Source organism: Gavialis gangeticus, unplaced genomic scaffold (assembly GCF_001723915.1).
Source record: "Gavialis gangeticus isolate Ggan-Ray unplaced genomic scaffold, GavGan_comp1, whole genome shotgun sequence".
Lineage (NCBI taxonomy): Eukaryota > Metazoa > Chordata > Crocodylia > Gavialidae > Gavialis > Gavialis gangeticus.
In genome coordinates, this window is record NW_017728993.1 from 24,709,631 (window position 1) to 24,725,105 (window position 15,475).

The 15,475-nt window shown below is 41.7% G+C and overlaps 1 protein-coding gene across 2 annotated transcripts in view; it reads left to right on the forward strand.

Annotated features, from left to right (window-relative positions):
• PIK3R3 (phosphoinositide-3-kinase regulatory subunit 3) overlaps positions 1-15,117 on the forward strand; it is a 147,248-nt gene extending 132,131 nt beyond the window's left edge. For both annotated transcript variants that reach the window (XM_019501380.1, XM_019501381.1), the window contains 9 exons: positions 1,131-1,242; positions 4,089-4,187; positions 5,016-5,196; positions 5,785-5,910; positions 7,010-7,152; positions 10,027-10,203; positions 11,158-11,232; positions 11,595-11,765; positions 13,413-15,117. In XM_019501380.1, the coding sequence (XP_019356925.1) occupies positions 1,131-1,242; positions 4,089-4,187; positions 5,016-5,196; positions 5,785-5,910; positions 7,010-7,152; positions 10,027-10,203; positions 11,158-11,232; positions 11,595-11,765; positions 13,413-13,614 (1,286 nt within the window). In that variant the 3' untranslated portion in view covers positions 13,615-15,117. The remainder of the gene's footprint in view (positions 1-1,130; positions 1,243-4,088; positions 4,188-5,015; positions 5,197-5,784; positions 5,911-7,009; positions 7,153-10,026; positions 10,204-11,157; positions 11,233-11,594; positions 11,766-13,412) is intronic.
• The last annotated feature ends 358 nt before the right edge of the window (positions 15,118-15,475 follow it).

Genomic DNA, 15,475 nt, shown 5'->3' on the forward strand with positions numbered 1-15,475 from the left:
AGCCAGCATTAAGGGAATAGGCAGCCTAGTATGATATGTACACCTTCATTAAACTAATACATTGCAGTATGTAGGAATTCAAACTGACAGTAGGGAAAGAGCCTCAGTATTGTGTATGTTGCCCTCACTGCCTATTTGAGAATGCAAGTAAAAGATCTCTGCGTTGAATGCACTACAAGGATCTTTCACTTAGTTACACTTGCCCTGTCCTGTACTTAATTAGCTGGTTAAAAACAAACTAATCCCTAGCTGAAACCAGTTCTGTTCTTTACTGTATGTGCATTGATACCCCTTTGTTCTCGGCTTGGAGAGCTGATGGTTTGGTTAGGGCTAAACTGGTCTTGAACTCGCCTTCTTCCCCTCTGGCTCACTTGTCCAGCGGTTTCCAAGAGCAAGTTGGACAGACACTTGGATGAGATGGTTTAGTTAGGGCTGATGCTGCCTTGAGCAGGGGGCTGGGCAAATTACAAGACATGCCCTCGTGAGGCCCCTTCCAGCACTAGTTTCCTCGGACCACCATCCTAAACGTTGTGCTGTGGGTGGAGGATGGGAACCATGCTCCAATTTTTCCCTTTGCTCTCACCATCCAGAAAGGCTGGCCTGGGATAAGCATGCCCTCCTTCCTGCGTTCTTTGAAAAGCTGTAGCAAGGATCACCGCACATGTAAAGTGCAGCTTCTGCAGCAGCCCCCTGTACACTGTTTCCAAGCTGTGTCCTTAAAGCCACAGTCTAGCCCTTCATATATTGTTTGGCAGTGTGGTGGGCAACTCATTTTTCCAGATTATCATAACTTACTTTGAGTTCTCAGAGCAAGAGCTTGTGCTTCAGTGATCTTTCCCCCACATTTATTCCATTTAGAGAGGAGCTCAGGTTGCTTGTCATATGTTGGAATGGTATAAAGGACTTCCTCTTTCAATTATGAAACCCATTCATTTTGAGAGAGAGAATGCATCCAAGTTCAAGGGGTCTGCCCCCACATTAGTCACTGGCAGGTTTTATAACTTTTTTTCGTTTGCTAACACACATCGTAAGGCAAAGCCAAAAATGCAGTTTAACCAAATCTCTTGACTCTGTATTAACCTCTAAGGTTCTGGTAACATGGTATAAAATAATCTGTTCTTCTTTTTCAGCTCTTCCTCCAAAGCCTCCAAAACCAATGACTCCAGTCAACACAAATGGGATAAAGGACAATTCCAGTTTCTCTTTGCAGGATGCTGAATGGTACTGGGGGGACATCTCAAGGTAAAGAGTATTCATATTTGGAGTAGACTGAGCTTTTTGAGCTCTACTCCCCTCTTCAATCTGTTCATGTTCTAACAGCATTTTGGAGCAGGAACTCATTCAGGCCCAGATTCAGCAGAGTGTCTTATTGTGCTGAAGTACTTCACTGAATTGAGAGCAATGTTTTGCATTAATTTGCTCAATTATCATTAGTTGGAGAACAGTAGCTCACAGTCTTGATGCTGGAAAGCTAAGTTCATAAGTCATGCCACAGAATTAAAGTTGCTTTTAATGTAGCTGTTGGGGCATGAAGAAAAACTATCCAGAATATATTGGCTAAAATAATATATTCTCAGATCTATTACTCTTCTTTAAGAAGATGTTTTTGATTGCCAATTATTTAGTATTAATTTGTTTTCATATTATTGAATAGAAATATTGTCTGCAGAGCTGTTAATGGTGCATAAACTTTTTAAACTGGGGTCATTGAACATAGCCCACAAGCCAGGTCCAGTCTGTGGAGTCAGTATCTCTAGCCTGGTGAGCTACTGGTGGTCACTGGGTGGTGTGGCATGGGGCTGAGGAGTGTGACCTGCTGCAGAATCTGGGGCCCTTCAGCCCAGGTGGACATGGCCATTAGTGGCAGGAGAATGAGCAAGGGCTGACCCAGCTGTGGTTGCATATTAGCCACTTTGCCCATCACTGTGGCAGCCCCAGCTCCTCAGCCAGTGGGCCCCACAGCCCTGTACCAGACCTAAAACCAGAGCTGTCACTGCTGGGTGCTCCGTGCTGGAGCCAGAGCTGCCACCCAAGCATAAAACGCATGTTGGTAGCAGCAGCTTCAGCTCCTGCATGGGTTGTACAGTGGGAGCAGGAGCTGCCACCGCTGCATGCACCAATTAGGTACTGGAGCCACTGCTACTGCTAGAGTCACCCCTTGCCCTAGGCTGGATCCAGCGCTCTAAGAGCCCCAGGGTCTAGATCTGGCCTGGGGCAGGAGCAGAGTTTGACATCCCTGCTTTAGACTGTCAGTACTGTAGCACCCACTGGATTAGTCTAAACCTTTTCCCTAAGCCAGCCACCTGTAACCTACTTGGTGATTTCCTTTGTGCTTGAGAAAAGAAGTGGGCTATGGAACAGGCTCAGAATGTGAAAGATCAATTATTTGGCAGACTAAGCTGGGAAGTGAGTACCTTTCTACTGTCGACTTAATTCCTTGGCTATAGTTGTACAAAGGCGCTTGGATGTGGAATTGGTGGGGGGCAAACAGGTGGGCCTATGTTCTGAGCAGAAAAAGGTTGAACTCTATTGTGCATAATATTCAGCCTTCTTTCCTTTCACATGATGGTAAGTGTTTGGCAGTAACTTTGTTATCCCCACTAACTGCTTGGAGCCCTAACAAAGGGAAATAATCTTCCAATCCAACTTGTACTACCATTTCTCAAATAATCACATTATAAGCTGATATGAATAGGGAATGCCACAACTAAGGCATTTAGTGAATAATGCTAAACCTTCATTGCAAAATCCTGTAGTCTCACTTCACTCACACTAGTTCTGCATAGGTTTTGCTCCGCTGATGTTACTAGAGCCATTGATCTGGCTGTAAATATCAGGGTGAGACCCAGTGCATATATAGGCTGTGCTTGTTGGCCTTCTGGGCCCACTGCAAGGGTCTCCTGTGTAGAGGAGTGGAGGGTTGAGATCCTTAGTTGAGACCTTCTAGTGTGAGCTTTGTCCTCAGCCCAGTGCACTGTTCTAGAAAATGCAAGGGCAATCTTTCCAGCTAATTTTGGCTGTTACCAATGAATACAAACTTTTTTATAGCTTGAGATTATGGGAAAGAATACTTCCTTATTGAGTGCCATCAATATCTGATATTTGGAATTGCTCTTCTCAATGGACAGTCTTTTAGGATAGACAACTGCAAACAAAGGACACTTGAAAAAAACAAATTCCAATAGCAACATCTGCACTAAAATATTTATGATCCCATTCACATTTTAAAATGAATTCCATTTCCTGCCTTATGCATGCTGTTGGGGGTACATGCTTCCAGTCTAATAATATTTCTAAGGTGCTTCTAAGATTCCTGTGTCAAAGGTGCAATAAATAGCAAAGTATGGCATGTAAAGCAGGTATCCTTAAAGTTTAACTAATGCTTTAAAACTTGGTGTTTTTGTTTTTAAAATGTTTTTAGAGCTGTTACCAATTCCATAAAAGCCTCTCACTTAAGAGTCTGTGACCCAGTTATCCCCTTGCTTGGGAGTATTCTGAGTAAGGAGTACTTCAGCTGAAGCTAGTGGAGTTACAGTGGTCAAAACTGCTGTAAATGAGAGCAAAGCTATGCTGTGTCAGCAATGAGTAGCCTGAAATTCAGAGTTGTGTGATATTCTGGTCATCTGGAGTGATGGTGCCAATGTCAACTTCTTACCATGTGGGAACTGGCTTCACAAAGGGCACCTATTTCCAGTGTGGATTTAAAAGCGAGTCAATACAGGGAAAGTTTATAAACTTGGGTGAGTTCTGAGGCCCAGATGCTTCTGTTGCTTAAACATAACTTCCTTTCGAAAAAGCAGTTGAGTGCAGTTGCTGTTTTTTGCTGACACTGTACAAGTTCAAACCTGCTTAATATTTCTATTTGGCCTTTACGGTCACCTTATCTCCTGTAGAGATCCTGTGCTTGAAAGGGGTGTCTTAAAAAGCAAACATTCACTTGTTAAATTGCATAATATTTTGAAGGCAAAATAGGAAACCTAACACCTTACACACCCTGGCTTTGACCCCAGTCTGAATGTCTGTCTGAAAGTGAATCAAACCTCTACCACTTTTAATTTTACCCTTCTTTCAACCTTTAATTTCTCCAGAGAAGAAGTAAATGACAAATTACGAGACATGCCAGATGGAACATTCTTGGTGCGAGATGCATCGACCAAGATGCAGGGAGACTACACTCTGACATTGCGGTAAGTATTGAGGCTTTCATAGGGACTTTCAGGTGCCATGCTAGGGTATTTAATATAAACATTTACAGGAAGCTATAACACAAGGAGTCTTAGTAACACTTTCTTGTAAATTCAGGACTAGGCCTTTGAAACAAGCAAACAAATGACCAACTGCCATGCATCTTCCCATTGTTTAGTTGGACGTTACTATATGAACTAGCTCTCTTGTTGTAAGCGTGGTGAAAAGTTCTATAATGTGTTGAAAGTTCTAGTAGGAGGGAATGGAGTCTGATCTCACTCTAGAGTATAATTCTACAGAATCTTTGACTGTATTTACCAAAGGTGGAATTTGCCGTATCTTAGCTCTGTGGGGTAAATGTTTGCCTTTCCTTAGAAATATTAAAGTCCCCTAGAGCAGGGATCAGCAACCTTTAGGAAAAGTGGGCAGACATAATACCACTCACTCCATACTTTTCAAACAAGTCTGGGCTTTTTATATGGCTCCCTCGCTGGCCCTCGAGCATCCATTCTTCTGGAGAGTTTCTAGTTAAGCTCCATCTTAAATTCAGTAAGTGGGTCCCAGAATGTACGTGGCAAGTGACTTTTACTTTGTTTGAACATCAGGAAATACTGAAGTTTGCAGAGCCTGTAACTTATTTTTTATATACTACTGAATATTAGGTACTTTTTACTTAAAGTGAAAGTAAAAGATTGACTAGTTTTTTCAGATTCTTATCTTAGAATTGCTCTGTCATCTCCATGAAGAATGTTGGTATGAGTGGCCACAGTCTGCGTTGGGAGGAGATAACATGCACAACAAAGCATCTAAGCTAGTATTTTGCCTTCCAGGAAGGGTGGCAACAACAAATTGATCAAGATTTATCATCGGGATGGAAAATATGGTTTTTCTGATCCACTAACATTTAATTCTGTCGTGGAGCTGATAAACCACTACCGCCATGAGTCTCTTGCTCAGTACAATCCAAAGCTTGATGTGAAGTTGATGTATCCGGTATCCCGGTACCAACAGGTGAGGTTTCCAGATAGAGGCAAACAACTGATAGCTGATACATGTGCTGTTCATTGGTTTTCCTGGCCATAAAATTTTGACTTCTCTATGTAGAGCCAGGGCTTTAAGCTGACTTCTCCCTTCCCTACCCCTGTTCCTTCTATGCTATGCAGGCATCTGAGCAAGACTCTTCAGTGTTAGAGCAGGTTTCCAAAAGGTCTCCGCATCTCTTTTTAATCCCCCCAAAAAAAAAAAAAAGCTTTGATCTCTTCTCCTGTCTGCATTTTTCCTTATTGTCCCTCTTTTTCTAAGGGGCCACTAGGCAGCTTAAGATGTTAAGTGTTTTTTTTTCAGTTTAATTAATATTCTTTGGTGCTGTTCTCAGAGTTCCATATTCCTGAATACTTGCCTTTTTAACAGTGGATTTTTATTTTTTTGCTTTGCTAGAGCTGGCTGTCTCTGCCCTGTGCTTCTAGAAGCTTAATGTAAAAATAGTTGCAAACTGAATTGCAGAAATAAGAGTATTTACTAGGCAGACAAGTAAGTAATGCTTGAAGAAACAACTTTAACTAAAGTCTTCCCTGCTTGCTTTTTCTCTGGCATGTACAGGATCAGTTGGTAAAAGAAGACAATATAGATGCAGTTGGTAAAAAGCTTCAAGAATACCACTCCCAGTATCAGGAGAAGAGTAAAGAATATGACAGACTCTATGAAGAATACACCAGAACATCACAGGTTGGTTCCTAGACTGTCTGTTGGTCATTACAGCAGCTGTTTGACAAACATAACTTTTATCCATAGGAAGACAGAAAAACAGGTTACTAGAAGAAAATGACTGGCAAAGCCACATGTAGTAAACAAGCTGAGGAAATAAAGACAAAGCCTAACCAAAAAATATTTTTGGCTTAGTCTTGTGGTGCGGCAGGTCAGTTTCAGAGTTATCAATTACATTTCCTTTATTTACCGAATGTTTTATTCTCTGAGCTTCTGTACTATGGCATAGTACAGTGGCAGTGGGGAGAGTATCAGCCAGTAATCACACTGTCGTAGGCAGTGCCTGGGCTGTGCATTCCTTCAACAGCTGGCCAAGGGTGTCTCTAGGCACCGTATGCCCCAGTACCTTTTTATATAAGAATCAAGGGCTATGTCTAGACTAGAAAGTTACTGTACTTGACAGCAGCATGCTCAAACATGCCTAGCTGCTTAGCATGGGCTGCCTGCTGAACTGGAAGTGGTATAGCCCAGACATGCACAAAACTCTCACTTTTGGAGGTAGCCTACAAATAACGAAGGGGTCTTTTGAGGGAGCCTCTATTGCACTTGGGGGAACTCATAGTATAGATATTGCTATAGCATAACATTTCTAGGAGGAGCTATCAAAGGGCATCCTTTCAGGTTCTGTTTCAGGCAGCTTGCTGTCCAGTTTAAGGTCAGAAATCAACGCTTTGTTTTACAGTAGCAAGACTGTGGTGTTCAGACTGATTTTGCTGCGGTGGGGGGGGCAGAAATAGGTCTCATTGACTTAATTGTGTTACTGGAAATAATAAGCTAGGACCTGAAATTCAACTCGAAAGATCTGTGGTGGGTTTCTGTATTGAAGGAAACCTTATCACGAGTACAAGAAAGCCCATTTTAGCAGGAGAAACGGTTTGGGGCGACTGAGGTTTTCACCCAAAAGAAAAACCTAACTTAATCAAACACTCTGACTGTACCAGAGTATTAAAAACCCTTTATCTCAATTCAGTTTGGGAAGCATAATTGAGTTTTGCACTGTAACTTAATTCATGATACTAATGACTAAGGATGCTTTTTGTGTTTAATTTTTTTCATGAAGGAAATTCAGATGAAGAGGACTGCAATTGAAGCATTTAATGAAACCATTAAAATATTTGAGGAACAGTGCCACACGCAAGAGCGATATAGCAAAGAATATATTGAACGATTTCGGAGAGAGGGGAATGAGAAAGAAATAGAAAGGTAAGATCTCAAACTACTTGTGGAAGTAAACTGCATGTGTGCTTTTCCATGTGAAACAGATGCGTCATTGTCACCCCCAAGAATTTCCTTTACTAAGATCTGTTCTGAAACAAGGAAAGAAGTACAGCACTTCCAGTGGAGGTTTTGATCCCTGCTTGAAGCATTTCGAAAAGAAGAATTTCAGTGCATCTAACTTCCTCCTCCCCGGCCCTGGCCTCTAAACTTCTATGAAGTAAGCTATTTACAACTTAAAGCTCTCCTCAGGAAGATGTCAGGCATGGATAAGCGTGTCCTTCTGAATTCAAATATTGTCAAGGTAGAAGGAAAACTGCTTTTATAGGTAAAGCAGGATCTAAAAACTTAACTGACTTCTTTGTTCTAATACTTAAGTGTACATTGACTCGCAACTAATTTTTAAATCAAATCCCCTTGTCAGCTGTGTTCTTGCACATGCAGCTCTTAAGTGTCAGTCAGCAGAATTCAGTCCAAAACCATTATTCTAGAATAGTGCTCTGGATTATTTCTTAATTACTGAACTGGCTTATTCTTAATTCTTATTTATGAAGTTGAAAAAACGTCACGGAAGTTATCTTAGGTCCACATTAAGCTACAGTTCTAATTGAAGTCAGTAAGGTATTTCTGTGAAGCAGTTGAGAGATACATATATATAGGGACAGTAGCAAGGCAGTCTTCAGTGTGTGATGTTAAAGTGATTCTGCCCTGAAAAATGGCCCCATCTGGCTCAGTAGACCTGTTCCCGGGGGCGGTGTTTAATCATCATACTTACTAAAATAATATTGTACTGAAACTTCAAAAGTATATAGAAAGACTTTTATATCTCATCCATGGACAAGAACAGAACTATTCCTCCACAAGCATCAGCAACAGAACTGTTAACCAAATTCTAGTTACACGGATGAATTGGCTTCAACTGGGACATGTCAGTGAGGCTACAAACAGGCATTATCCTTGTCATGACAGAAAACATTTTGTGTCAAACACACCCATATGCTGACTTTCTTGTGCTGCCACTCCACAAATCCTCAAATCTTTGCATGACTATACCTAGTAACACTTTTGTTTTGCCTTATTGTGGAGAGCATCTGTTCACTTACAGTGCAATTATGGCGTGGGGCTGGTTAACCAGGCTGCTTTTGGGCACTCTTGCCAGCTGCTTTAAAGGGGCAGTGTATGGGTATGACAGGCATCTTCTCCAATGCAGGACATGTCGCTGCACAGCCAGTGCTATGACAACTCTGACATTTTTACAGCCTGAGGGCCTAATTGGGTTGTACCTCACACACCTTAACACTGTGTGTTCAAAATAAACAACGCCATATAGTCCAGCTCTTGGACCCCAGTTGAATTTGCGTGAAATGCAGTTGGAGGACAGGGTCTTTTTGCCTGTAATCTGAGCACATTTGATATGGCAACCAGAACTGCTTTAAAGCTGGAACCCCTCCAGTCACAGTTTAGTCCCTTTTCAACGTAGACCATACTCAATTGCTGGTACCTGTCAGTGGATCTTCTAATAGAAATCCAGAAGCCATTTAAATCCAGTGGGAATTGCATCAAAATATTCTTTAGAATGGATTCTAAAGATATGTTGAAACCCAGCTACTCCCACCACCCCCTTAAAAATGCATTTGTGTTACAAGACTGGTTATCTGACAAAACCCTGTAAGAGAAATTAATGGTTAAGGGTGAAACCGTCTAAGAAGGTGTCACCCTTGTTGTTCAGCTGTGTCAGCACCAAGCACAATAAGGCAGTGCAATCCTTTCTGTTTAATACATAATCCTTTAAAGAATAGCCATTGTTGTCATCTAAAGCTGCTGTAATAATTTGGGCAGCTACCTACTGCAAACCAGCCTCTCCCTTCTTCTGTATTCAAAATGTTTGTAGTGCGCCATAAATGCAGGCAGCACTTCACAGCAGTGAGGCGCTATCTGTTTCCAAACAGTCTGATTCTGAGACAAAGAGGTTTTGCAATTAAGCTCCCACTTTTGTATAGGGTTACGCAGTAATTAAATATTGTCAGACATTTTGTGCAGAGTAGATAATAAGTTTTCCTTTCTTGGAATAAGCAGTTGTTTTTTGCCAGTTACTTAAATGTTCCTACTGAGATATTTGCAAATAATGCCAAATAGCTGAAACTATAGTCAAAAGGATAAATATGGTGGCTAAGCTGATGGGGTTTCATAAAAATCGCAGTCAAGTCATTAACAATCGATTCTAGTCTGAAAAGATACCACAAAGCTTCCATGCTTCATTCTGAACCTATGTCGATTGTGCCATTATTTGTACAGATAAAGTGAAAGAATGTTGAGGGGTGTCTCTCGGGGGGAGGGGTCCCTCTCCCAACGTTGCCAGGCCTGCAAGCTAATCTGAGATCTGAGAGTCCAAGTTGTGTTCTTTCTAGCTTGCACGTAATCACCAATATCGAAAGTCTACAGGACAAACCCTGCTGTCAGATACCTGTACTGGAGTTACATAACTGACTAGAACCTAGTAAGTGAATCTGAGAGCGGAGGAGGAATCAAGCTATTTCATGCTCTGAAAAATACCTGTTAAGAATGAAAACACATTAAAATAGGATCTGAATATTATTACACAAAGAGCGCAGACCAAGGATAGGAAAGGGGCACACCATTGGTCACTTTTTGGATAGAGCTGCGCTTAATCTAGAGTTTTACCATAGTAGTAATTAAACTGATGTTTAGATTAGGGGAAATAAAGCTCTCACTTCTTCTATATCTTATTTTGCGTTTTTTGGGTTTTTCTGTGCATGAAGACACAAGCCATTCTCAAGGCTAGACCCTCTGGACTAGAATTGTTCCATTTCTCTGCTTTGTAATGTTTAAACTTCCTTCTAGAATCATGATGAATTATGAGAAATTAAAATCACGCCTGGGTGAGATCCACGATAGTAAAATGCGTTTGGAGCAGGATTTGAAGAAACAAGCTCTGGACAACAGGGAAATTGATAAGAAAATGAACAGTATCAAACCTGATCTCATCCAGCTGCGCAAGATCAGAGATCAGTACCTTGTGTAAGTAGGCAAAGCACACGTCACTCAAACCAATGCCAGTGATGAAACTAGCCAATGCAGTCTTCATCATTCTCTGTGCTCATGATGGTAACAAGAGTGTAGCTTCTTTTATGATCAGAATTGTTGGCATTAATACACTAGACCCAAAGTGCAGAGTGATTGGGTTATCCTTTCCATTGCTCCTATAGTAACATTGTGTCTTAATTACTGCAGCAGTTGGCTGTCAAACCATATCCGCTATAGGCCAGAATTCACAACATGCATGTAGGATTCTTGTGAGTTGAAGCAAAAAGGATGATGGATGCTGTCATCCAGCATTCACTTTTTATTAAACATGAGCAGAAGCTGGTAGAACAAAGCTGGGGAGAGCAGCAAGCAAAGCTCTTGAGTGTCATGCTCACTCTCCCCTCCTTTCTCCCCCACCCCACCCTCTGCCAATAGGAGTAGGAATTCATGGGTCTGAAGAGATCGTGCACTGTAGTAGAGTCTTCTGAACCTGGCAGGTACTTGAAAAAGGCACACCACACTCCTCGGTGCCCAGATGCCTTCAGGGGAAAGCGGGAAGACGTCAGTAGTGACGAGATGTTTTTTTTGGGGGGGAAGGAAGCAGGCTGCCATCACCAGGAGACTTGGCCCGTAACTTCTAGTGTTTATGGGCTGTCCCTTTTTTTTGCTCCTGCTCTTTCATACCATCCCTTCCAGTGAAAAGGGCATCTTAGTTTTTCTGTTGTTCCGCCTCACACCCCTCCCCCAACCCTGTGAAGAGGGTGTCCCCAAGAGTGTCAGAGGATAAGCCTTGCAAGTTCTGAGCCTGCTTTTGTTTTCCCATAGTGGGTTACCTGTGACTGTCAGTACATTCTTCCTGGGTTCTGTGTCCTGAGCTTCCCTTGATCCTGTTTGGTCAGTAACCAACAACTAGGAAAGAGATTAATGCCCTCTCTTCTCTTCTGGCAGATGGCTCAATCACAAAGGAGTGAGGCAGAAGCGAATAAATGACTGGCTGGGAATCAAGAATGAAAATATTGATGAGTAAGTGCCCTTGTATGTTTAGTCTTGCTGATAAGTGGCAGAGCTCAGACTTCCAGTTGAGGCACTCGCTAATGTGAAATGCCTATTTCTCTATAAAGGATTGTCATTCTTTCTCCATTGGAAGCTTTGTGTCATTTGAGCCAACAGCTCTGTGCTGAGCTAATGTGCATACAGCTATCTTTGGGAATAATAAGGTGTCTTAGCTGGTGCCAGGGAAACACAGGAGACTGACCTCCCAATTTGAGCAGCCTCTTCCCAGTTGTGTTGTACCTTTTTTTTAATGCAAGAGTAAATCCTCCTCCTTTATGACTTGAATCCTACAATAAATGAGTGGCTGAGCTAACAAGTTCCATCTTCTCTAGTACATACTTCGTGAATGAAGAAGATGAAAATCTGCCACACTACGATGAGAAAACTTGGTTTGTTGGGGATCTCAACCGTATCCAGGCAGAAGACTTGCTCTGTGGGAAACCTGACGGATCATTTTTAATTCGAGAAAGTAGCAAGAAAGGATGTTATGCTTGTTCTGTGGTGTAAGTCTGTTCTTTGTGACCTGATTTCCTCAGGAACTTCTTGACTGTTTATCTTGGGCATCTTCCATTTACACTTGTTAGGGAAAACAAGTCACTGTAGACCTTAATGTGCTCAAATGTGTGCAGTATGTAGAGTGTGAGGCTAGCTAAAATGGCAGTTTTTAGAGCCATTTGAGTTGGAACCACAGGTATTGTGGTTCTTGCCACCTTCAGACTTGAAGTAGGTAACCTTTGAGGTCTCTTCCAACGCTATGGGTCTATAACTTCAGTCATAAAATTACCAAGCAGGAGTCTTGCAGTATTGCGTATTGAAGCTCTATAATAATGTATCGTTTAAGGAGGGCAGCGGGGGCTAAATTTTTCCCATGCTTTTCCAAAGAAGAAGGCTAGCAGAAGCTGAGCTGAAATATTCTGATATTGTTTTGAGACCCGCAGACATGTCAAACTCCAGCTCCACATTTCTGCTATATTTTAAATTCATGGTGGCACTTTTTAAGGAAAACAGCGTTTGTGAGAAATGGGTGTTCTGGGCATTCATGTTTTATTCTGGGTTTGACTCTGCTTCTCACTTGTTTTAATGTAAGATTAGTGCAACTTTAGTCTGTTTTAACTGACACTTCAGGAGGGGGATTTGGGTGGTCTTGGAACATCGAGACCTGGTGCAGCAGGAGCCCTTGTCATGTGAAAATCCCAAGAGTACTTACTCCCTAGTTCTGCTGCCCACCCACAGTGCACTTGATGGAAACCCCTGAAAACCTCATTTAACAAACCACTGCTCACGAGATCTTGTTGGTTTAGTTCACTGGGCTCATCGAACTGAATTGTTGCTTGAATAAGTGTCTTACAGTTTACAGCAACAGGAGTTGCTTTCATGTTGTGAAGCTTTCTTCAAGCCCATAACACTGTTTTCTCCTTCTTTATGGTTTTCCTTTTGTCTTTTTTTTCCCCCTACCTTCCTTCATTAAGGAATGAGTCAAATTATGCCTGTGTGCTATGGAGGTACCTTTTAGAAATTCTGTAGATGATCACTATTGAGGAATCCTTTTATCCATGGACATACATACCCAGACCTCAGCATCTGCACATTGTCATTTCTCTTTTGTGGTTTCTGAAGTACAGATCTACAGCAAGCTTTGTTTTTGGAGGCTTCTAGAGCTAGAGCAGGCTACATGTCCCTAGAGGAGTGGGAGCTGTCTAGAAGAGATGACTGTCACATGTCTAGTGTTTGAATTACAAAAGAGATGATTTATATAGCTGATTTTTGAGAACCACTCCATTAATCTCTAAGGAAAGGCCACTGGGAAGAGTAAGTGAAGTTCTAGTCTGGCTTGCTGAAAGCCAGCAGCCAGTGAATGCTGACCCTTTTTTAGCTGCAGGACCAAACAGTGGGCACTGGGATGGCAGGAAGGAGCTGTCCCATGACTAGTTTCTTTCCATTGTGGCACACTGTAAGAATGCCTAGCCACCATCTCTGGAAGCATCCCTCCTTCATGGGTTCTTTGCTGTGGTGGCCCTATTCCTCTTTACTAGGCTTCTTTGTTTTGACTGTAAAGTATCCGTGCTGGACTTGTTACCTCTTAATGTTTAGTTTGTGTTGCTCTCAGGTTTGTTCCTGCTTGTTAAACTGTCGTGTTTCTTTCCTTACAGAGCTGATGGAGAAGTTAAACACTGTGTGATCTACAGCACTCCAAGGGGTTATGGGTTTGCAGAACCATATAACCTGTACAGCACACTTAAGGAATTAGTCCTTCATTACCAGCAGACATCCCTCGTCCAACACAATGATTCCTTAAATGTCAGGCTTGCCTATCCTGTCTACGCACAGATGCCGTCCTCCTTTTGCAGATAAATTCTGGGGAGGAGAAAAGTGTTGGCTATCTTGGATTTTTTTTCTACAGTTTTTATTAGAACTTGGAGGGCATTCTTTCTCCTTAGACTGCTTGTTTTGCACAAGAAGTGATTCTGTGAATGTGAATCAAAGAGGCCTAGCAGCAACAAGATGACAACTTGGGTGTAGGTGTCCTGGTGCTACCTAAAGCTCAGCTGTACTTTTACACTGATCCTTTTTGTTTCCTTTGTGGGAGGGGAATAAACTCAACATTCATACAAAAAAGAAACTGGAAGCAAAACATCATTTTATGGAGAGGATTTTTTTGCCAGGCACCTTCAGCAGAACTTTTGATTGGGATTTTGTTTTCTCGTTCTTGTAGAGATAATGTGGGCGCCTCTGTAGAGGCATCAGTACAGTCTTTCAGTCTTAAACTCCAAGGAACTAGGGGGAAACTCTACCACAGCAATGTTCTCTGCTACATGAACAGCTTCACTGCGATTCAGCCGAACTTCCAAAAGAGGGCTTGTCTTGAGGTAGCATGGAATTTGGTGAGAGAAGACCAAAGGAATTATTGGAAAGCTTCAGGTTTTTATTTAAATGGGGGGAAAATCCTTATAAAGAAAAGTTGCTTTATTTTTTACCAACAGTAACAAAGTTTTGGTTTCAATGGCACTACAGGTCTTCGCTTAAAGGAAACATAACCAAATTGAACCCACCAAAACGATTTGTTGCTGGATTGAGCACTTCTGGGGAAAGTTTGCGTTAGCATCCGCACATACTTTTTACACCAAAACTTGAAACAAATAAAAGGAAAAGCTAAAACTTCTTGCGTGGCTTTGAAAACACTAATCTGTCTGATTTGATGTAATAGCTCCCCCTTCCCTCCCTCCCTCTCTCTTCACCTCCCTGAAAGCACTCTCTTCTTCCCAATTTTTAAGATAATATGCTTCAGAATGTAAACCAGAATGAAGCTGGCACTCTTATTTTGAGTTGTGTTGCTGAACGTTTAACTACTCTGTTTGAAACCCTTGTACATTTTAAATGTAAGTGTAAAGAAAAGGTGCAATGCAATGCTTCTGGATGGCTTGTTATACCAAATAATTACCTGAGTGATAGTCCTCCAACTTGCTTCTGTTCATAACTAGAGTTCCCATTTGAATTGGTGGTCATAAACCAGATTCTGGTCTGTCATTCCACTGAAGTCAAGGTTATGCAAGATGTTACAGGTGCTGAACTTAATTCCTCTTCTTGTAGCCATAATTAATGTTGCCCAGCTGACAAAACACTAACCTCAACACCAACTCATCCAGTGATGCCAGTTCTGGAAATTGATCTACTGCTAACAGACTTCTAGGCACTTGCCAGCACTAGTTTACCTGTAGCAGTATGGGACTAAGTAGCCATGTTTTTTTCAGCTGTAGCAATTCCTAATGAGTTAAATCCAAGGAACAGTTTCACTTGAAAAGAATAAATTGTTTCCTTAGCTATTGGTTGTTTGTTCCTCCTAGGTCTCTAATTTAGCCGTTTCTGCCACACTTCATATTTTTTTTTCTTTGTTTGGCATCAAGGCAGAGCTGGCAAAGTAGTTATTCAGTGTGTAGTGAAATAATTTAATCTTGCTTCCTTCAATGACAGTGGTACATTCTGATATGTGCCCATTCTACAGGAAGGAAGACAGTCTAATCATTCAAACACTAGGCTGCAAGTTGGCACTCCCTGGTCTGTTCTGATCTTGCTACTGGCTTCCTGTTTGAGCCCAGACTTCTTATAAGCCCTGGGGAATAATGCCAAGCCTGTGGAGGTTTAATTAATGTTTACATTGTGAAATTACCAGTCAAAGGCACTATAAGTTAGTATTATTAAGCAGAAAATTAATAAT